Source organism: Anabas testudineus, chromosome 7 (assembly GCF_900324465.2).
Source record: "Anabas testudineus chromosome 7, fAnaTes1.2, whole genome shotgun sequence".
NCBI classification, from domain to species: Eukaryota; Metazoa; Chordata; class Actinopteri; order Anabantiformes; family Anabantidae; genus Anabas; species Anabas testudineus.
The window spans coordinates 7,362,656-7,386,906 of NC_046616.1; the positions used below are offsets into that span (position 1 = coordinate 7,362,656).

Genomic DNA, 24,251 nt, shown 5'->3' on the forward strand with positions numbered 1-24,251 from the left:
ATTTCTGCGCTATGGCCACTCTTGCCGTACTGGACAGCGCTGCCTCTTACCCACACTGGCACTCGTGAGCGTGTGCGCCCTTATGACGCGAGGCACTCCGGCACATGACATTTTTGGCTTTAAAATTACGTCACGGCAGCGTGGGGCTCAGCAGGCAGGTCGTTCGTCAGTCTGAGAGAAGAGGAGCAGCAGGAGGAGACGGAGCAGCCTCATCTCCTCTGTAATGACAAGCTCTCATACCTCCTCGCTCCAACTGCTGTGAAACAACTCTCCTTCTCCTGGATTCACCTCAGCCGCACACACCAGTGTCCCCTTTTCAGTTGCACCTATTTTTTTTTTCCAACTTTAGGCTCTCTAACCCTCCGCACCCCTCTAAACCTCCTGAGATGTGATAATGAGGACCCCCTGCCAGCGGTGACTTGTCTCCTCCGTGCTTCACAGACCCGAACATCTTCCACCCCCATTTTTTGGACGTTCATCCACCTTCCAACAATGTAGGAGAAGGTGCGCTGTTATTCCAGCGACGATGATGCAAACTACATGCCTTGTTGTTCCTCTCCGTGTGTTACAGCTTTGTTTTTCCATCAGCGGGGAAATGAAAGATTTGCGTCAAGGCAAACTTTGAGGGTACCGCTTCTGGTTTCCCGCTCACCTGTCCGCCTGTATGCGCGTACCCCCCTCTCCTTTTAACTGATAAAGAGGAAGATAATCGCCAACAAGAGCAAGTGACGAGCAACTTCAAAGAAACCTGACTATTGCGTTGGTATTTTTAGTAGGATCTGGCACCGGTATTGGAGGAATTCGATGTGCGCAACGCTGAAGGATATGGCTTAAATGATGTTTGCGTTAATGACAGCTGGAGTACGGTCCGTCACTTGAGTGTTCTTTCTTTTTTTCATCAGCTATTGTCGACTTAGGTGGAAACCCATCTAAATGGGAGGAAACCTGGAGGACTGAGTCGGTTTCGACAGTCGAGAAAAATGTGGATAAAACGGAGTGTTGCGCGCAGGTAAGACACGAACAATGTAATTACACAGGGACAGAGAGGAAATGCTCGGTTCGGACCAAACATGTAGACGTTGGTGTGTGTTTGTCACGTTTGTTTCACATTCGCTGTCAGAGAACATGTCTCAGTTTTTTAATCTACGCCACTGCAAGTTATGAGACTCTGTTGGAATTGACGGCTGGATTACATATATGTCTGTCTGGGGGCGGAGGGGGCAACACATCCAAAGCGTTTGCGCCATTATGCCAAAGTTATTCAAATAGGGTTACCACGACTGTTTTTTGTTGGAGGGCTGATACTGAGGATTATTAAGGCGGAGGCTTCATATGGTTATGTTTTGTGATGTTTGAAGGGAGAAAATGAGCTAAAAGTTCACATCCTGTACGCTGGGGGTCGCCAACAGAACGGCGCAAGCAACACACAGACATATACTGGACGTACATTTATACACACACACACACACCCCCGATCTCAAAACACACGTGTGCAGACGCACGCTCATGCACAGGGCTCAAGGTTAGGTCTGCCAGCTCCTCGTCACCTGTCACAGCAACATGCAATTAATAAGGTGATTAGTCGGTGAAGGTACAGATGAAAACATAGAGGTATACATCATGACAATCATTTTAATAATACTTAAATATAAAAGGTCATAAATGCATTTGAAATCAAACTGTTGGATTGAAGTTTGTTGGAAGTGGCACCTGCTGTACTTCATCTGACATAGAGCAGAATGAGACATTTAGGCTGCCTGGATGGAGAGGCTGAAACAGTATTGAGATCAGCCTCCTGACTTCGACTTATTCAGGAAGTCTCCAAACAAAAGCTCAAACTGAGCTCATTCATTTGGCGTAAAATAGGTTTAGAGGTAATCAGGTAATGACGCGCTGTGAAATGAGACCCAAACGTGCCAGCGGTGAGGTTCTCTTGCCACCTGCTGGATCTCATTCCCACTGGTAGGTCTGATACCTGCCCATTTGCACTTTCACGCTTATTATGCACGACACACATGTACATCTGAGGGATAGGCTCGCAGGGAAGTGGCAATGCATGCTGTAGACAGAGCAAGATGATGGACTGAAATTAATTAAGGTCCAATATTTCTAAATGGATGAGTCAGAGGCACAAAGCACAGCTTCTATCTTCAGGAGTATTACCTGATGAGGAATCCCAAAATGGGCTGTGGGATGAATGGTAGCTACTTTTATGGATGTGAGCTTCTTCTTATTTGTAATAACTCACTATGTTTCAGATCCTGTTTGCCAGGCAGTCTAAAAGCTTCTTTGTGATTGTCCTCTATTACCAAACAGTGATGGCAACACTTGGAGATAGGTCCGTGCTTGCATAAGGGCTCGCTTTCCAGTTTGGGTCGAGTTTTACATTTTTTTTATTAACAAGAAGCAGAACTTGGCAGCGAGCATGTGCAGAGAACGGTAGCTACTGTACCTGCTGGAACAGACAAAGAACACACCACCTACAGAAACTACATACGTGGGTGGAAATGCAACAGCAATGACTGACTGACAGCAAAGCCAGAGGAGGAGGAGGACTGATGGATAGATAAAAGAAAAAAGATATAAAAGCAAGAATATTCTCTTAATGTTTTCTGGGCAAGACAATAAATGGGAGACTAGGGCTGTGTGATAAGTATCCTTGTTTATAGACCTTGAATGCTATGGTAATGATGTGATCAGGTTGTGTTAGCATTTCACAAACTTTACTTTTTTATAACCTAATAACTGTTTTAGCTGTATTCCCCAGCTTCCCACCATACCGCCCTGCCCTGCCGTGACTGAGGGCGAAAACAACGTCTGCTGTTATGCTTCTGCAAAATATTTTAAGCCTCTCTTCAGTTGAAATAACTGATGAATTGTTGGGTTTTCAAACGATGATACCAGCCTTCAGTGAAGTACTCACACACTGGAAAACTGGAATCAGTGAATACATTGCATTTCTGCGTGAACAGTGTTGAAATTTCAAAATCACCTTAGATTGATGTTTGGCTTTAAGATTGTGTAGTTAAAAAAACTGCCGATGGCAAATGCAGTGCAAAGGTGCCTATTTGGAGACATAGTACATTATCATGTCACCTAAATGGAGATAAAACAGCTTGTGATGCATTATCAAATTTTGACATTGACATATGACATATGAAATTTTCCAAGTATTGGGTTTCTCATATTTCTTACATACTGTATGTGTATACAGTTAATTTGGACTCAGGATGCAAGGGCCTGTAATGGTAAAAAATGATAACAAGCTTGAACCACAGAGTGTCTCACTCGAGGGTTAAACAGCAGGGATTCATCTCTCCCAGGCTCAGCATCTCCAGGCTCAATCTTTCATGGACGTCACACAGTTTTAGGTTCCCCACGGTGCGCTCTCGTCTTGCTGGGGTGCTGGAGATGCTATCGGGCCTCAGCACACTGCAGCTGCGATATATTACTGGTATAGACACTAGTAGCCTTTCAGAGGGGCTTCATCTGTCTAGTTTAGTTTACAGGCCTGTTAAGGACAGGTAACTTCTAGCCTGGATAAATTCCCCCCTTGATGGAGATGGTGTTACATTAGCGTCATGCGATTAGCCAGTTCAGTCAAAAGGAAGTGAATATAGAAAAAGAGGAACAAACAGAAGGTGGCTTTGATAAATCGTGAGCTACACAAGCTCAGGAATAATGCTCTCATATTGATATTCCTGTTACCGTATGCTTTGTAATTTGTATATTATCCCTGTGCAACAAAGAAAACAATTTTATGTCTGACAGTCTAATTCTGATTAATATCACTGGCTTAATGAACCAGGCTTCCTAATACAGTATATTATACTCCACAGTGAGGTGTTTTCTCCAGTTAGAAACATTTGCTCTTGCATGATATCATCAGTCTAAAGCTGCTTAGGGCGCATATGACCAGGCGTCATCCTCCCAGCTAGCTCGACCAAAAACTCCAGGGCAAAACATGGCATTGCTGTGGAAGGGGCCATCAGATATTCAAATATTCCTGTGATTTAGGTGCCATCTTAATAGCCTCTATGAGGGTTAATAACTAGGCCTCTCTGGAGCGTGATTAACCTAATTTGCAGTGAAATAGGCTGTGTTGCTTCTCTGAGATCCTATCCTCTGGAGATGTGTGTGTGTGTGTGTGTGTGTGTGTGTGTGTGAGTATGTGTGCTTTCGTGTTGTAAACACTCTGTGCTCAGCAGTCTGTTAAATTCAGAAGGACTGAAACAGGTTGTCCCTGTGAAATAACATAAGAGGCAAACCAGACAGAGACGCTGGTTCATCTGACCATTCTGGAAACACCACTAGAGAAAGACAAGAGAAGAAAGGAGAAACTGGCTGTTGCTAAGGACAGGGGTGAACCAGAAATGACTCATCGTTGACTGGCATAGCAATTAGTGCAGAGGAGACATAAGCAGGATCGGATCATGACTGCTTTTGTAAAGTTCATTTCTCACCATTGCATGTTGGAAATGAGACGTGCAGTTTTCTATGTAGCTTTTGGAAAACTAAGGGTATATTAGACTTTTCCCCGTTGACCCATGAAACAGGCTTTAGACCCTGAAACCTCATTAAACCATACAAAACTAATTACTGCTTCTTAAGGTAGATTTTCATTCAGGTTTCACCAGCTGACAGCTTAAAGAGTTCATCTAACCTTAATGACGGTTTTAAAAACTGGCATTCAGTCCAAATTGTGGCACCATTTTGGTGCATTGTGCTCAGTTAAATTTTTTTGTGAATTACTTGGTTCGAGGTAATTGGGCTAACATTAGCGTTGCAGCCTTTCCTCAGCTTAAATCACCACTTTCAGATCTCATCGAATTCAAGACCAAGTTCTCTCAGTAGTGCAGCAGTTCCAGCAGCCCTAAGCCTGATTGCTTTTAATGACCAGCTTGTCCAGTTTGGGCTACATGAGAAACTGCGTGTTAGCATTGCACTGAACCACATCCATCCCACAGAGTGAAGGAAGTAACAGCACAGAGCCCATACTTGATTCATGTAGTGCGCTTTTGCTGGATCAATACTGCCTCTACAAAGGATCAGATTTATCCGTCACAGCCCTTCCCGCTAACTGGCCTCTCCGGGCGTGGAGGGGGGGGGGCATCGGGGCATCATAGTGGGCCCTTTTCCACTCAGATACATCATAAACGAACAAAAGAAAGCCCTCTACCCCTTTTATTATTTCCCAATGCTCAGTGGTAATTGGCAAAATAACAACTTTGACAGTGAGGGGCTGAGTTCATTGGAGCATTATCATGTTTGTCTGATCCTTTTTTTGCCTTTTCTCCCTATTTCCATGCTCCTTACAGCCCTGCTCATCTCTCAGAGCATGTGGGCCGTGCACACTGTAGTAGAGGACAAAGTGGTAGTTGTAGAGGGGTGTTTCATTTTAGACCCCCTCAAACCACAGATGTAGACACACTGAAATTTTGTCTGACCTCAGCAATGCAACAGTGTTTCTTAGACTAAAACCCAAGCAGCAGCTGCTGTAGCTCAGCCTTACGGGCATGGCTTGGATCTGTTTGTGTTTGTATGTGCGTGTTGCACATACCAAAACATTTGGAAAATTTGATAGACTATTTGCCTCCCCGAGGTCTGCTCCACAGAAGAGATCCATAAATCTCTGGAACTCTTTGGAGAGCCAACTGTGGTATTTATCTCCCTAATACTGGATGTCTACTGAGGAGAGCTTAACTCGTACACCTCAGAGCCTGTACTTTTCAAAGCAACACAACCGCATGCAGCTGATATTCTAAATAAAACACACCCTTCGTGTTCAGATAATTCCTGATGCTGCATTTTGATCTATGATGAAATAGATGTTTAGAGGTAGAATTTATTACAGAAGCTCAGTGGTACACGGCAGAAGTAAAAGGTCAAAACTGAAGATTGTCTGTCTGCAAAGATGATTCTCAGCATTCCCCCTGACCTCTAGTGAATCACTTAGTTTGTTACATGTTCAAAGTATTTTGTATAACACCTTACATCCTGGTAAAGGTTATACTTGCGATGATATGTAATATCATATGTACCATAAATAACAGATGAGACTGTATAAAAGATGGAGCCACTCAATACTGGCTCTGTCCTGGAGATAAAAGTAAATGTTGAATTTGGATTTCTCATGTGTTGAATGTATAATTACAAAAGGGATAATGTTCAAAGAATAAGAATACCTGAGTGATGTGTCAGTTTCTTTAGTGTCTGGTTGTTGATCAGTGGAATATGACAGCAGGGATTTCGAACACCTGGCCAGTCTCAATGCCTGTCGTGCTCCGTCAATATTAGTGGCATGTCACTTAATTGGAGCAGGATCTAGGAGGATTTAACCATCGTAATCAGCAAATTAGAAACACAACATAGAGGGAATAAACAATTTGGTTCCTGTATATCTTGGCAATAGAGCTCGCCGCCATTTGCACTTGTGGGTGTGTGTGTGTGGGTGGGTGTGTGTGTGTGTGTGTGTGTGTACATGCTGGGTTATATTTGCCCTGTTGCTCAGTCTGAGATCTTGAGCACACAAAATTCTTCAGTTTCAACATGATTGCATATTCAGCAGGCTGCAAATAGACACTCAGAGGTATCACAGTGGCTCCTATTAGTGGACGGAGGATGAACCCCCCACAGCTACGTATGTGAAACACAAATGCTTCATTGCAAAGACACAATTCCCATTCACATTTTTCTGAGTATCCAGTGCATGTAAATTTGAGTGAGTAGGTGCAATCAGAAAATGTATGGAACTTAAATATTGGTTATAATAATGAATAAATCACTGTAACTAAAGAATAATTTTATAATTACAAAAGAAAATGTTACTTATAGACTTATGTTTACATATCATTTAAATGTCATATGTTCACATTAACGTCCTTTAGATCAGTAAAAATAAATCATTCATAGTAACAATTACTGTTTTGTACTGGGTTTAATATTTTTAATAAGTCAATTCATATTTTGTGACTTAACATTCCAGTTTTATTATCAACAAACCCCTTAAAATATCTAAACCACCAATGCTTCCTGAACTTTGAATGTACAATACTAATTTTATCTGCTAAGGTTGAAATGATGGCTATAACGTTGTATGCTGAGTGTATAGGTGGGTTATTTTTTTTTTTTGTTTAGAGTTGTGCTGGTGGGTTCTGTTCTGTTTAGTCTGAATAAAGTTTCTATGAGTGGAAAGTGGGAGAGGAAAGGAAAGAAAAAAAGAGATGATAAATAGGAAGCAAACAATGGCTGAGTATGTGGGAAAGAAAAAAACAAGTAGTTTAATAAGTAAAAGTAAGATGCCTCCTACTAATGCCATGATAATGTTATTAGGCATGCTGATGTGACCTTTGTAGTTTTAATTATTTGACTGAGCATCTCCTCTTAGTGCCAACAACACTATTTATTGTTCTATTGTTTGATTTTGATAAAACGCTGTCACACCCTATCTGCAGGGATAAACTCTTCACAGTACAATACCACAGCCAGTGTGCTTTATCTTGAGGTTTTCCCCACACACTGCACGCTGTCCAGATGCTGAAAATACTCACAAAAGTTAAAAAAATATTATACTAATCAGAAATCCTGGAAAGTTGGAAAAGTACTGGCACATCGACAGCCACATTGCTAGTTCTGTTTTTGTCATTGGAATTGTTGATTATTACATAAAATAATTACGATTGTGATGGGAACCATATGATGCATTTTGTACTGCATATCTAAAGTGCTACCAAAGTAACATTATGTTTCTCAAAAACAGAGACACAAAAAAACTGATGTTCAGCAGCCATGAGGATCAACAATCTGTTCTAGTTTTCAGACAACAGGACCATAACCCCCATAATCTCCCATCTTCCTTCAGATCTGATCTGTCAGAAAAAAAAAAAACAAAAAACAAAAAGACTCAGCCCTGAAAAATGAGAGAGAGTAAAATAAAAGTGCCAAGCAAAGGAAAAATAAGCAGAACGGATTAAAATAAAAATAGCACATTTTGTTAATGGTCCATATTGAGCTGCTGCCACAACATGATACTGTCTGGGAGAATTATTATGGATAAGAAAAGTGCGGATGTCTCTGGAGACGTCCTAATGCTTGCAAGCTCCCTGTGTAGTATTTGACAACAGAAGTACGCTGATTGTCACTCTTTCCCTCAGACACATTACCTTATTAACACACATTAAAGCCTGCACACACACAGTTGGGATGAATTAGGCTTTCCTTTGGAGAAGAATTTACTTTAGAGTCTGACAAAATGTGAAGCACCACTTCAACACTGTGTGCTAAAGTTTGCCTTTAGTGTCGTTACAGATTCTATTGTGCCCGTGACTGTGGGCCCGGTGCCAGTTAAAATGAGTTTTAAATGGAATAATGGAACAAGTCATGTAGCCTCATAATTCATAAATATCCAATATGCATCACCATTCATCAAGGCTGCAGAGAAATCCTTTCAGCATTTTGTATACCTTCTGACATTTTCAATTTGCTTTATCATTAACAGTTTATTGAGTTTATTGGACTGGAAAGGCAGCCCTGCCATATTTTTCATATGAATAACATATTTTCGTCTGAGAAATTCAGCCTTTATAATGGCGGTATATTTTCCTAAATGACAGTTGGTGTTTCTGTCAGACTCTATGCATGATTATTCTCCCTTGTGTGGATTTTATTTCCTTGTGCAAGTGGAGATGATTCCGGTCAATTTAGTCATTAGCTCCCTTTCTCGAAATTACACTAGACTGTAGCTCTGATCTTCTTGTAAGGTTTTGGCAATCGATGCATCACAGTGTGGAGGGGAAAATCAGGACATAGATACCAATGTTTATGTCTTCTACATAGTGTCCCATTAATATGAATCACTACAGATGCTTCAAGTTAGTTTATTGTTAGAGCTCAAATTGTTTTAGCTGTAATCAGAAATGAAAAGATATGTTTGAAAGATATTTCAGAGCATCATGTGTCAAAGAACTCATCCATGTGCACCATAGTATTTGCAGGTCAACCATGACAACAGCTGCCTTTATTGACAGTGGAATAATTTGATCTTCTAAATGTAGTTATGAGGAATCCAGTGTTCATTTGATTCTGCATTTACTGCTGTAGTTTTCTCTCGGGGCAGACAACAGTTGGAGTTAACATTTGGGTTGTGGCTAAGGTTTTAGGATAAGGATCTCCCTTCTATTTGGAACATTTCCAGCCTCTGAACTGCATGTTGAACCAAACCCTACTCTGCTGAGACCAGCGTTAACAACCCTCAGTCTAACTCATTATAATTCCTCCAGTGAATCTGTAAGAGAAATCTGTCTCGTACAGAGCATCCCTGTGACTTGTTTCCCATTTCTGGCTGTTCAAGGAAAGAACCTGACTCTTCTTATTCAATATGAGATACTTGATTCCTAATTTTTAAAACTTAATTGAACAAGAAATGCATCCAAACATTGCACATCCTGACTGGATGACTATGTGTAAATCAAAGTATGACTTTAAAACAGATCAAAAATACTGGTCAGGGTAACCATTTTATAGGCTGTCTCCTCTTTACAGTACATCTACATCTACAAAACTCTTCTAAACATTCTGGGTCAGACTCTCTTCAAGCTACACGTTGGAATTAATGGAACTGGGAAGGGCAGACAAGGACTGTTATCATGCCCTTATTTTCTCAATATGATGCAGGTGAGGCAAAAAAAACAAAAAACAAACTAGAGGGGTCAGTTATTTCCATAAGATGTGATTTTATGTTTTCTATATGAATGCAGGGCAGCTATCAGTACAGGAAGAGCCCATAAATGATGATAGTAATGATGCAATTACTTACTGTGCATCATTGTAGTGGTTCAGGATTTTTAGAGGTCAGTTTAGTCTTTGGGGATTTTTAGCTCTCTTAGGCTTCATAAGCTTGTCATTTGACTGTAATGCTAATATGGCATGACCCTCCCTCTATTATTAAAAGCTTAGGTCTGTTATCAAAGTGTGACAGTGCGTGATGTCGTTTATGTTCTGTATATTCATCAGTCTGACCAAGCAGAAGATGGGCGTGTTTCTACTACAGAGGAGAGGTAGAGATGCAGAGTTCAGCAGTAAAACGTCACGTTGAAAATGTTGGGCCAAATTGAAGTGTCATGCTGACATACATGGGCTTGCATGTATATATTTAGGGCTTTGTTTTTCACAGCTTTTAACAAACACCATTTACTACAACCTCTAAATTGGCAGGGGTGAAACAGCAACAATAGAACAGTATTAATTGCATTAATATTTTCTAACTAATGAACTATTTACAGCTAAAAAAAAAAAGCTGGAGAATCGACATTAGATGGGAGCAATCCAGGATATCCTGGTTACAAAGTGTGGCTGCTACAGCAAGACCAAGAAAACAAACTCACACTTTAAGTCTGTCAGTGACTACAACTAACTAACCAACTAAGCTAAACTATAACTATAACTGTGTATTATATACTGTACAACTTGCTATGCTATGTGTGGACATGCTGTATGTACAGTATGCACCTCTTTCTCTGGAGGGGCCATTGTTGTGATTTGATGAAGCAGTCTAATGCAGCTTGCTTTGCCGGTGGGGTCCAATCTGCGCTCCTGTGTGTGCTGCCCTCACAGTGACTCATCTGAAAGGAGAAGTGTCCTTGCTCTATGGCCTGGATGTTATCAGAGAGTTTTTGCCCCCCAGAGGCCTAAGGCTGCCACAAAGCTCCTTCCCTGTTCTCTCTTTTCTTTTCTCCATCTCTGTCGCTCTCTTAGGGTAATGCAAACGCGTGCTCCCCCCCCCCCCCAAATATCTATTTTAAGAGTCTTCTCCCTGGTGTGAACGGGCTGTGCTCGGGGCTGGCAGAATCAGGGAAAGTAGAAAGAATGGAAACGCATTGTGTGAGCCTAATGTATTCATAATCTATAATCCTTTAAAGTTGTTCCATCTAGCTACATAGCTACTAGAGCAACTTAATGTATGATTTTAAAAGAAGACATAAACAGCCTACACAGTCAGGCTTTTGAGGAAAGCAATGACAGGGTCATGTTTTACATCAACTTGGATATAAATAACATCTAATACAATGATCCACAGAGCGCTTAAAGCCTGAATGAAAGTTTCTAGTATACATATCATATCTGATTGTTCATTTCAAAGAAGAAAACAGAGCTCTTCCCCCAGCGTTTAATTTTAAAAAAGAAAACCCACAAACTCACGTCTACATCTGAATTAGAGCTTCAAGACTATCACCAGTGTAAACATGGCCATTGTTGTTTGTTGTTGTTGGAGATGCTGACTAGGTAATCCTCAGTGTGCTGAAACCAGCAGTAGACTCTGTTTTGCTCAGTTCAAGTGTTTGGTTAAGCCCAGAGGCTTCGATATCTGAAAGTGAATGTGATCCAGTTCACACAAAAGCGGGAATCAGAGTTTCTTTCATAGTTTGTTCTTAAACAGTTTCCTTTCCTGAAAAGTCATAAACAAGATCATGACCAGTGGCAGCTTAATGACACGTGTGTCCCTGTATTTGATAATGTGGCTCTGGACTTGACTCATTACTGTATTTGTATTTCAATTTATCAAGATATTCATTCTACATTTTTTTGTATTTTTAGTGCATTAATACCAAAAATAACTTTTTTATGTTACAAAAAATATTTTTGGTGAATGTTATAAAGCAGATGTTGGAGTAAAAAGAAAAATCACATCCTACTAACAATGTTTTTCTGCCCTTAACTTAGTATCGACTATATATATGCATATTTATTATACTCTTTAATACAAAGTTTGTAGTTAAGTCTCTTTTTAACCTCTTGCTGTGTCTTTTTGGATCCACCGGAGAAAACCACCCACTGCAGCTTGAATCTTCATGAACTATCGCTGGTGAACCTTTTCCCCAGTGGATCTTTTTTTTTCTCTCCACATGCTGTTTTTAGAAATGTGTGGGAGACACATTGATACCGTAGTTCAGTGTGTAAATGCTCTATCAATTGCTAGTGCTGCCCTGAATAAAAACATTGGGTATTTTTTTGTACTTGGAAATTGTTAGCACAGGGGTGGGGAGCGGCACCTTTATCAGGGCAGGAAACCCCCCACTGAGAGGTTTAAAAAAAGCAAACCAGTGATTCAGTCTAAATCCCGCCTGGCAGATAGCGTCTGCCATCACAACCAGCTTTTCAGCAGAGGTGGAGTCACCTTCAACACCTTTCAATGGCTGTGTTTGCTGGAAAATTATGTGTACTCAGTGGTGCGGCTGTTGAGACCACGCTGATAAAATTTCTTTTGATGGCAGCCTGGGGATACAGGGCGAGAGGATTGAAGAAGGCATGCCTTTTTCACCTCCCTCAGGTGGTAAGCCCATCTGCTGAGGCTTCACTTCTGCAAACTCCCAAGAAGTTCTAATTAAGACCTACTTCGCACAAGTGATCACAGTGTGATGATGACGCAAGAAGTGGGCCAGGGATACAGTGCAGGAGACAATAATTAGGTGCAATATCTGATTAGATATTGCTGCAGAGATAATGGTTTTGGGTCTTACTGGGTCTGACATAACCAAAAGTTCAAACAGTCATAAGCCTTCATTAGCCCCTTGTATGGTTATGACAATAACTTATAGACACTATAAGGGAAGAGGTTTGCTCTAAATTTAGGCTCTTTTAATAGCCCCCGCGTGTAGTGCTGCTTTAATGTATTCTTAACTGTTTTGCCACTTTTTGTTAAGCTTGACTTCTTATGATTACTAAAACATCGAAGCTCTGTGAAGCATTTTAAAAAGGCTTCTGAAGAGCCTTTAAAGTTGGCCTCATTCATAGAGACTGTATCCTTGCCTTTGTTTCTTTGCTTATCTGTGCCCCACTGGCACATGGTTTGCAGAATTGCTGTGCATAATAGCCTACACAGCACTCAACGACTTTGATCTTTTCTGGGGTAAGAGCAGAATCATCAGGCATGGCTCGCCTTTTTCAAGATGCTTGACATGTTTCAAGCTCTAAATGTGTGGTGAGTATTCTCCTCTAGGAGATCAATGGTGACTGCAATTTGCCAAAATGTTAATGTATTTGATTAGATTGTACACGTACAGTAGATGACTTCATAAAATACAGTGTATTGAACGTGTCCACTAGTAGTGGACCAGCTCACCATCTCTGAAGTGAAACAGGATGTTCGATAATCTATACAACCACCTTGCCTGACATTCTACAGCTTGGGTCATTTGATTTAGCCTGAGTCAGTGTCAGTTATTGATGAGGACTTTAAAAGATTATGACTCAATGCTCTGAAGATTCTAGTAAGTGGACTTTTGAGCCAAATACTTAGCTGAATATGAGGTGACATCAAAATAATCGCTGACTTCTTTTCCAAATATTTTGTTTCTGGACATTTTCTTGACAAAAAAACTTCAACAGTTAATTTTGGGCTCAGAAATGTTGTGAAAAACAACTTGAAACAACTAGATGAACTGCTCTAGCTGCAACTCTAAATGATAGTTTTTTAGTATGAGCTGTGCATTTACATGGGTGTCCATGCATGATTAACTGTCCTGTATACTTTACATGATATGAGCCATGCATGCATGGAGCTAATACAGAGAATACAGTTCTATTAGTACAAAGTGAAACAGAAAACAGGGTTGGCTGTAAACTATGAGTAAGATGATGAATAAGACTTGGGTCATCATGCAGTTTTCATAGCAGCTAAGTTATAACTGTTGATCAGGTTGGATTTAATACCATGGACCAAGTCATGCTTACTTTGACATTTTCAGTGTTCACGATGCCAAGTGTGTGTGTTGGAAATACAGAGGCGTTTACTCACACACTGCCAACATTTATGTTCATGGATGATCCTCCGTATGCACAATATATCCATCGTTTTTTGTTACAGAGTAACATTCAAATCAGTTTCAACATTTTCATAGTGAAGCTGATGTTATGAAGCAGAAAAAGGGAAACTAAGTACTTAATATAGATTCACAGGCCTTATTTTTTTGCCAACTACCCACTGCTAATTATGCAGATCAGGTGTGTCCAGCCAATCCGAAGCTGCAAGTGAAGCGATGGTTAGGAAACAAGCAGAACTGTGGCTCTTGAGGACCAGTGTCAGCCAGCCCTCATCTATAGTGTCCTAGTCACTGTGCTGCTGAGAACAAGAACCCTCAATTGCTGCTCTGGCTGAATACACAGATCATGAAAGAGTGAAAGACAATAGCCTGGAATCCAGTGATCATGCAACAGTGCAAACCACAGCAGAGCACTTCACATGTCAACAATCTGACATGTGGGATGTAGACAGGGTGCTCTTATGCAAAGCAACCTGCACGCTCATTGTTTGCATGAATGGCTTTTTTTTTATTATTAACTGCTCTCCACCATTTTCTCAAGCATTTGATTCAGGATTATGCAGTGAATCTTCTTCACAAACTTCAAAGCCTACTCCTCATTCATTTTGGTCTTTTGATGGCATTATGTTGGTTATGTGAGGTTTCCAGTTTCAAGGGCACGTAAATGGCATTAGGTACTGTGCGCAATGGATTACTCAGTCTAATGTTTTCCTCATTTGCATAGCAGTGCAGCGTGGGTTTTGAAGAGGAAAGTGACGGGAAATCAGAAAATGTTCGCTTTGGCTCCAGCATTAGTGAGTTTGCTGTAACTCTGCTGGCAAAGTCTTCACTTCTACCTTATAAATGTTATTTTTAAGACTTTTTGAATGTGCAAGTATGCACTTTTAGGTAATTCCTTTTGACGATAGGCAGGATGTAAACGTAGTTGCAGACATGTATTCATTTATGACTAACTATAAACATAATTTAGAAATCAGAGCCTTAGTCATATGCCAATAATATTTTAATAAATTGGGAAACCTTAATTATGGGACGTAGACTGTGGTCCATGAAGATCATGCGTTTAATTTGGAGAGCCTGTCAAGGACTAATCCTTACCCCCTGATAGCGGCATTTGTAGGAAGCAGCAGAATAAGTTGAAAGTAGATTTACTGAATATAGTACAGCTTAAACTGGCACAGAGGGGAGAGAGAAGTCAAGCTTGGTAAACCCTCCTCCACCGCTTTTTCGTATTTGGGCTGAGAAGCATAATCCAAATATAATAATGTATATTGCTCCGAAATATCACATCTTACATTCGCTGTTACATCACTGGCTTTCTGTTGAAATTCTACACTGCTTGAGTTTGATGAAGGACAGCACTGCCTGGGATCATACACACACACGCTTACCCGTGTTCTTCTCACCTCTGGCTACATGGCAGGATTCATGGGATCTGGATCAATACATACAAGAAACAGTGAGAAATAACGGCAAACATGACACATACCAAAAATATTCTGTTTTTGTGAGTGTGTGTGTTTGGATGGCAGAGGCTTCGGGAGAGTGTGTACGTGCGATGCACAGAGATTTTGTTTTGCCTGGTGCGTCTGTGAGCAGAAGCCCAGGCTGCCTCTTTCATCTGCTGTCTGTCAACTCCTGGTTAAAATCATCAACCCAGAAAGTCTTTATTTGACCTTCAAACCCAAGTCCTCCAGGCCAGCAGACGGGATAATTAGGGGTTTGCTCCATAACTTCACAAAGTTACTTTGTTCCTTGTGTATCTGTCTCTGGAATAAACTTTGCACACGAAGAACCAGGACTTGAAAGCAGCCTGTTGGGTCACTGAACTAAATGATACTGCCCCAGTAATCCATATAAAGTAGCATACAGTCAACTTTAACTGTCTCCAGTCCTCCAATACACATGTAGATGTACCAGTTTCTTCATGTTTTGGATTTATTTAGTCTTTCTGTAAATGCAACTGCCTGTATGCCCCACTGCGACTGTATGTGATGATAAAAATGTGAGGCAGGGACGATATAAACTACAAGAAAGGAGACATCACAATCTCCACTAAAGGGTTTTCCTGCCACATTGTTAGGGATTAACTACTGTGTATACTAAAGTTATTAATGATGATATGATGAAGCATGTGCTTATAAAATACCAGGCACACGTTCCCATTAGAAGCAATCTGGTGTGCTCACACTGTGAATACTGCACTTTATCAGCCATCTGTGCAGTATACTTCCAAATAAACTTTCATTATGTGGAATGTCAAAGTTTATTATTGTGTAATTCTTCAAATCTAAAAGTACAAGTCTTAGAAACTATTACATGCAGTCATTTTTTTTCTCTAGCATGTACTACTCTGACTATAACTATACTAGTTTTGTACATTAATGTCAATATTGTTCGTGCAAATACCAAACCCAAGACTGGCCAGTATCACAGACAAGTAAAAATATGTAATACCTTGTTATGCAGTGAGTTATGCTGCCCTGTTCTGTCTCATATTTAATCATAGATAATCAATAATTCAGGGCATTGTCAAAAGATCAGTCACACTAATGATTATGAATATGGTTTAGCTTCTTTTTTTCAGTACTGATCTGACAAATAAAAACAGTTCAGCCGAGTACAAGCATCAGTTTGCAATTAAATCAGCTCATCAATTACGCACTTGACTGAAAAATGTAACATGTACTTAAGTATATACACTTAAAAACACAAATCAATCACCATCTGGTTTAGAGTTATATTAATTTGTGTAGCTTTGTAATTGCTGTGTTAATAATTTACTTTAAACTGTTTTATGCTAAGTAAATATCAATTAGGGGGCAGAAAAACATGTCACAGACTTCACTATCTGAGATCAAGGTTAAAATTTACATGATTAACAAACATTTTGTCCTTATGCTCCACATCATACTATTCAAGACAATTAACAACCACTTTTCTTATCAGATATCACAGTAATTTGGCCTGGAGAGTTAAAATTGAGTCACCTTAAGTGTACTGATTGGGGAAGTGCCAGGATCTCAGTCTGAGGTCAGGGCCAAAACACTCAGAAGACAAATTATTACCCATATTTTTAACTGTCATTAATAAACTGACCTTGTCACTGCTTTTTCATCATCATCATCAATCACCATTTATGGCCCAATTAAAATGTCATTCCAAATTATTTAGTGGTTTGCTGGCCCTTCACAACTCAAATTAAAGGTGGTGTGAATAATAACAACATGGTCACTGTGCCTAACTCAACTCAGCTGGACACTGCAAACAGTCCTACTTTTATTCATGTTGTTGCACTAAATCCAAAATCCTTTTTAACCCAAGGGGAAAACAATTGCTGACCTCAGTGATGGAAAAACAGGGCATATAGGAGGGTCAAACAAATCAAAAAGAAGATTGAATTTTTGATTAAAACAGGCATCCCTATTAAGTAGAGATGAAAAATGATTTAAAATCCAATACTCTAATGTAGTTTTGCCTGTGAAAAGAATCATTAACAACTAAAGTAATTATAAACTAACCACATTACCAACAGAAGTCCACTTTGTTCCTCCAGTATATGGTAGCCGGACTTGTAAAAACATAACTTGGTTATTATATGATCAACAGACATCTTGGTGTTGCCTCTGAGAGTCGATGAACCCATTCACACTTTGCCATCTATCATCACCTCTGTGATGCTTCCAAAATGAGTCCTCCGTGTGGGCTTAAATTGGCCAAGGACAGCAGAGATGAAAGATAGCCCATAATGAGCTTTCTCCCTTAGGAATCAATGTGAAGTTTTGTCCCAGGAGCCGCTGAAGGTTGTCTGTAAAATCAGTCTACTACCGGATCCTAGTGGGAACAGCCAGTATATCTGTCACTCTGCCAACTTGTTGATGAGCAAGTGAGGTTTATACAGTAACAAAGGACGTTTTAGGAGACACTTTGGTACTGAATAAATTAATGCAAGAGTAGTGTAGGTGAAGATTTCTGTGATATACTTGTCATGCTGTCTTTTGCTTGCATTGCGTGTTGCCTCCGTGATCATTGTACTGCATAATCAAATTGCCCTTTGGGAATCAGATGACTTTGTGTCTGCAGGAGATAATTCAGAATATGATGATCAGCTAAACCACGCCTGACCTTGTGTGTCAGTGTAATCACCCCGGATTGATATGAATCTGTAACATCAAGGATAAGAGCTTTCTGCTTTTGGACAGCTGAGAGCAAAGAGTGCAAACCCATAATCTTTCACATGTTTTACAACATTTGCTTTGTGTCTGACCTTTACACTGTAATTTAAGAGGTGATCTGTGAAGCTAATTATTATCAAAGCTTAATTGAGTAGGAGTTGAAGAAGTTGTGGAGTAGAACTTTGCAAAGAGTGAAATTAAAGGGTGAATACAGATGTGTATTGTGTAACAGGCCATTAACTTGAAGGTGGGAGACAGAGAGAATCTGATTTGTATGGTCTTAACATGCACCCAACTGTGTTTGAATCTAAAATGGTTTCTCTCATTACTCTCTCCTGTTTCTGCAGTCCGTCTGCTTTGAGGCCAGGCAGCTGTGTGGGGCACCGGGTGTGGATCCTGCTGGCTATGACCCACCTCACCCTGGACTTCTCTGTGTGCAGCCCCCTCAGTCAGGGCCTGGGGATCAAACTCACACCCAAATCTGTGCCTCGCTCACGGCCTCGCTTGCAGCCCCTCTGGGACGCGCCCAACAAGCTTCACTGGCGAACAGTGAGCCCATTGGCCCGTCGGCTCCTCAGCCCTGTCCCTCCACCACAAGACAGCAGGGCAGGAATAGGGCCAAAAGTCAAGGGTCAAAAGCATCGGAAGCCAGCACACAAAGGACAAGCAGCATGTAAGGAATGCCGGTTGAGATACTCTCAAATGGAGACAGGTGATCCTTTGGCTGTAATTGCAGAAGCTCCAGCAGCTTTATCCAGCGGGAGCAGAGGAGAAACAGTGAGGTTGTTACTTAGAGCTAGGAGGCAGCTCAAATGGGACAGCTATGACAAGTCTCAGGAGGGCCGGACTACCACAGTGGCTGGATTTATCGACTGGGGCCCCACAGGGACAGACAGCATAGATGGTGATGACAAACCAGAGCCGAATGTAACGCTGTCCACAAGGGTCTCAACTACCACAGTGGCTACAACCACTAGCACTACAACCAGGCCCTTTCAAAGGACGTTCACTGTGGTGACCACTACAGAGCCCAAGAGGCCAAGTACCACCAAGACCCCTAACAGCTCGGAGACTGTCAAACCACCAAAGCCATATGGGGAGACACCAGGTAAGACTTAAGAAAACTGCAGAACAATCACTCCTCATTTTTTTGTAGGTTGTATTTTCTTTTCTATTAAAATCTGTGTAGTTATTTAAAATGTGCATTTCGTCAAATCAATAATTTTCTACTGACTGTGGAGTTATACCATAAAATATTATGGATATAATATTTATGCACATATATATATATATGCACACACACATGCTTTCCACAAAAATATCAACAACCCGCTCAACTCATTCGTATGCACCCTCCATCTATTTGAGTTTCTTCTGACACCTGGGCACCAAACTAATCACACGAATGCGCAAGAAAGTGAATTTCAGTGTGAGGAGATTACCAGTGACATTTTCAGGGCCCAAAGTCTCCTGAAGGTGGCTCAACAGTTCAAATTTCTGATAAAACTCAGGTTAATTTCTAAGAATAAAAACAGATTTTCTCTTGTTACGTCTAATAAAACAAAACTGACAAACAAGTTTAACCACCTCATTATTTTGCATGAGTAATGGTGCAGAGTAAAGATCTGATTTTCTCTAATGTGTTATTGCAACCTGGGAAAATATCTCCTGGTTCATAGAGAATGTCCTTGACCATATTGTGACTCTCAGGCCTGAAATACTGTACACGGGCATATGGAACTTTTATGGACAGGCTCACTGTGCTGTGAACACACAAACCTCCCAACCAGGCATATTACATTTACCATTTCATTAAATCCATGAGGAACATGGCTTTTTAAATGGAGCTTACAGGTAGCCATAAAATGTAAGTCATGTTTAACAACTTATGAACAAGCACTATGTTAATTGAAGCTTTTCCATGTGGTGCAATAATAAGTGTCATAAAATGCAGAAGAGATCATAAGTCCTTGCCTACATCCTTCTCATTTACAATGAAAACATTTTAAAGCGCCAAGCGTTTGTCCAACTCAGATGTCACATTAGATGTGTGTGGTTTTTGAAGAGTTTGTGCTGTGTAGTCCAGTCCTCCTTGATTAGCTGTGATTGTTTTGATGTTTTGGTTTAGCATCTTCGTACTCTGTCTTGATAACAGGTGAGCGTGATGCGTCCATAATGTTCACTTTCCTTCTCCGTTTGGTGATTGCGGGTTTCAGTGAGCGCACTAGCAGCCGTAGCTGTATCACAGCGTAGTTTTCGTACACAATGTCTTTCACTAACCACAATGTTTAAACCTGTCAAATCAACAGCCAATTCAGGGTTCCTTTTAAGCATATGGTCCAGTAAGGAGAAAAAGTCCACATCCTGCCTCCAACATACCTTCCTACGTAAAGCAACTGGCTTTCCCCCAAACATCTGACAACACTGATTAGTGAGGAAACAAAAAACCTGTTTTTTTTTAGCTGATCTGAATTGACAAGTGTTGAAATCTCCTTTCCAGCACTGACACAGCTCTCGCACTTCTTCCACTGTGTTAAGCAAAGCATATGCTCTTTTGGAAGATTTGTGTTTGTGAAATCCCTGATTTATTTCTACATTCACAAAAGCATCCAGTGTCCGAGACCTCAGAGTGGCGTTGGACAGCCGGCAGCAAAAACAAAATGCTGCATCAGCCTTGGCACTGTTATTATAAGCCAGTCTCCTGCGGGTTATCATATAGGGACAAATGAACACTATTGTAATATGATTTGGTTGAGCTGGTCAGTCCCAAGGTCGTCTATGACCATAGTTTGTCTTCCACAGCTAGCCCATACTCTCAATGGTGCATCATGGCTGCTCACTGAAGGAAGCTCTTGCTCTTCAGAGGTGGCAGTGATCGGTGGAGCTGTGAGTTACACTGAAGAACAAGCACCGTGCTGTAATTCCCAAATAACCATTACAAAAGAAGTCTTATAGTTGCTTTCTCTTGCAGTCTGACTTGCAAATTCTGACTGTAGCATCTTCTTATTGAACATAATAACAAATCAACCAATGAGCAAACCAGTACCCCAAATGTGACCTAATGCAAGCATGATAAACAGGGTGTCTGAATATTTTCATGTTCATTTAATCTTTCAAAAAGGTTTTCACTTTTAATATATTATTAAAATTGGCTTTTAGGGGGACATGGCAAGACACCAGTCTTAATTCTAATCCTCAGACATTTAAAATAAAGAGGTTGTGGACTGTGGCCAGAAGCATCTGGTACAGTAGCTGATATTCCTATAGTCCTCAGTGTATCCATATTAAAATGAGAGAATACTATGGTGACTGAAGCGTTCGTAGAATATGTGATCCAACGGCAGTATGTAATAGTCTTGTCAGCATTATTGTGATCTCTTCACTTTCTCTTGATTGCGAGGTGAGTGTGAGACCACCTGTGATTCAAAGTGATGGCTTCATATTGTATCCAGGGGGAAATCAGTCACCACTGCCATCTGAAAGCTAATGAGAAAAAGAAATTCAAATTTTTCCGACTGGATGCACAGTATTGTATCAATAAACAGACAGTGTCTCATCAGGGCAGATGAATAGAATCACTTTTTGAAGCAAAGCCCCGGTGCTTAACCTCTGTAGAAAACTTTCTTTTGCCTTCATAACCCACAAATCAATTTCTGCCTCATACTGTTAGAGATACAGTAATTAACAAACTGATGCCATAGTTTTACAATTACAAGGAGAGATTCTTCACTTGTCGTATCCCTTCTGCTTTATCTTTGTTTATAGATACATAACATTCAGTCTCAGGCTGATTAATGCAAAACAAAACTAAAAAATAAAAATATTAAGCTTTTCATCGTAACCAGAGTAAAGTGATCGTTAGAGCTAACATAACAGTTCGACTCACCTAGTTTCTTCTTGTACTTTATCGTATGATTAACTACAGCATGTATTCAGTTCAAATTTAAAATAATTTGTCTTTGAGGAAAGAATTTAAGTAGGGGTCTTGTAAAAGAGACACGTACACATCATATACAAGTCATTGGACAACATAGAGATACGTTTTTTCTAATTTGCGCAATAGTTATTTTAGGCTAATGAGTGAGTTTTAGTCATGACCTCGAACAGTTAAAAAAACACTGTGCTCACCAAAAGTTCTGAGATTAAATCATGGTTTGAGAGCCACTAATGCTTCTTCCAGTAGCTTTTCTGATATTGAATAGCTACCAAACTGAGCCTGCCAAACATGCATGAAGTGGCTAAGACTAAATGACATATAAGATTAATAAGATAAAACAGTAGCCTTGGTCATCAGTCACTAAGGCTACTGCATTACATAATGTCATATGTCAACAAAGAGCTGCTCTAGTCCAACCGAATCGAGTCCGCTTAATCACAAACAGATTTAAACAGAGAGGCGTGTCAACCTCCATTTAAGACTAATTACGAGAGTGGGAGGTTGGTGCACACACACACAATGTCATGATAATTGAGATGTATTACACTGAATAATGCATAACTGTGCAAAGACTGTGCATACAGCATGTATGTTTGCTTTTGTGAGGTATAAATTGTGTGCTTTTGGCTACAATATGGAGGTTTCTTTCTGTTGTTGTGTTGACCTTAAAATTTGTGTGCCAAGTTAAGCATGGAAACTACATGTATCTCAGTTTAATGATGTAGCATCTGCTTATTTGTGGCAATACTGATACATTGCAGTTTGAGTATTGCACAGACTCTTCATTTTGCAACGTTATTTAGCTTTGCACAGTTCACCATGTTACCATCTAACAGCCAAACTGTGTTATTGTAATTCCAGTAATCAGACTATCATCATATATGTATGCAGCTGTGTGCCTTGCACCTTTTTCTCTTTCTCATCCAGCAACTCAAACAAACATCTCAAGTGAGAGTGAACCTTGGGGAGAAACCAATCCAACCACCTTGACATCCACAGCACTCACAGCTAATTGTTATTTAAAAGCACTGATGTGATGAGAGTTTGTGAACAAAATGTCTGTGTTAAATACAAAACTTACAGAATACAGAATTATTGTTTTATAATTTGATATTGATTTGATAACATCCTTTTGACTCTAAAATGAAATAATGAAAAATGCATGTCATGCCAAAGCCCAAATTATGGGGTATGAGCTGAATATGATCTTTGTGCATTTCCATTTAAAAATAAATGAGAATATATGTTTTTAAAAAACAATAGATGTTCAAATTTCGCATAAATGATTCAGCCACTGTGCCTCAGAAAATGCACATTCACCCCTGCAATAAATGGACTGCATGAACTAATTCACGGTGACTCATGAATACTGTAGGCAACCAACACAAATGCAAGCCATTAGCGTACTTTCTCTCAGCCCCATATGGCACGTGTGCATCACGGCCATAATCATCTCATGCTGTGTGGGTGTGTGTGTGTGTGCACATCACTGTCAAACAAAGATGCAAGTGGTTGTTTGTGTGAGGAAGAAGAGATTTGGGGAGGAAATAGTTCATACAGCAGAAGTAGAAAGTGATCCATATTGTAAATCTTTCTGTTTCTAGCTCAGCTGTGGTCTAGTCTAGTCATTAATACACTAAGTGATGATACATCTTTGATGGCTCGTTGCACCTGCTTCAAGATGAAGATGAAAACAAAGTTAGAAATGCAGGCTTCAGAGCAGAAATTGTCAGTGTTTCCTGCCTCCTACAATATAATGAAACGTCTCCTCACGTTGAGTCATGTTCTTGCTGCACAGTAAGCGCAGACACACTTTGGACCAGCAGGCAGGATCTGATCGTGGTCACTGTGACTTGTTTAGAAAATAAGGTGATATTAACACAATTGAACAAAAGCTGCCAGCACTGCACACTGCACAATGTTCATGGTAATAGCTATAATGTTGTATAGAACATTTTATACACTGAAAATAGACTATGGGGTTACAGTGCAAATATTTATTTAAACCAACAGGTCAACTGATAAAAGATCCAGCTTGGAAAGAATGATTGCGTATTTAAATAAATATGCGGAGCTGTCAGTCAGTCTGCAGAAATCAGGCTCTCACTTTATATTCTCATGCCTGCCGTTTGCTTGGACGAGTTCCTGGCTTGTTACATTAGTTTTTTTTTTTGTACTGTGATATTTTTCCAACCAGTTTGATTTGGTTGGAGAACAGCTACACAGAGATACAGAGAAAGTACATGACAGCTTGCCATCGCCTGTCTGTGTTGCACTTGTTGACTCCGCTCGCTGCCACTCAGTGTTGGCATCTACATGTAC

The 24,251-nt window shown here is 40.3% G+C and overlaps 1 protein-coding gene across 2 annotated transcripts in view; it reads left to right on the forward strand.

Annotated features, from left to right (window-relative positions):
- The first annotated feature begins 246 nt into the window (after positions 1–246).
- Positions 247–24,251, forward strand: part of ajap1 (adherens junctions associated protein 1) — a 39,756-nt gene continuing 15,751 nt past the window's right edge. For both annotated transcript variants that reach the window (XM_026366950.1, XM_026366951.1), the window contains exons 1-2: positions 247–1,009; positions 18,340–19,100. In XM_026366950.1, coding sequence (XP_026222735.1) covers positions 981–1,009; positions 18,340–19,100 — 790 coding nt within the window. In that variant the 5' untranslated portion in view covers positions 247–980. The remainder of the gene's footprint in view (positions 1,010–18,339; positions 19,101–24,251) is intronic.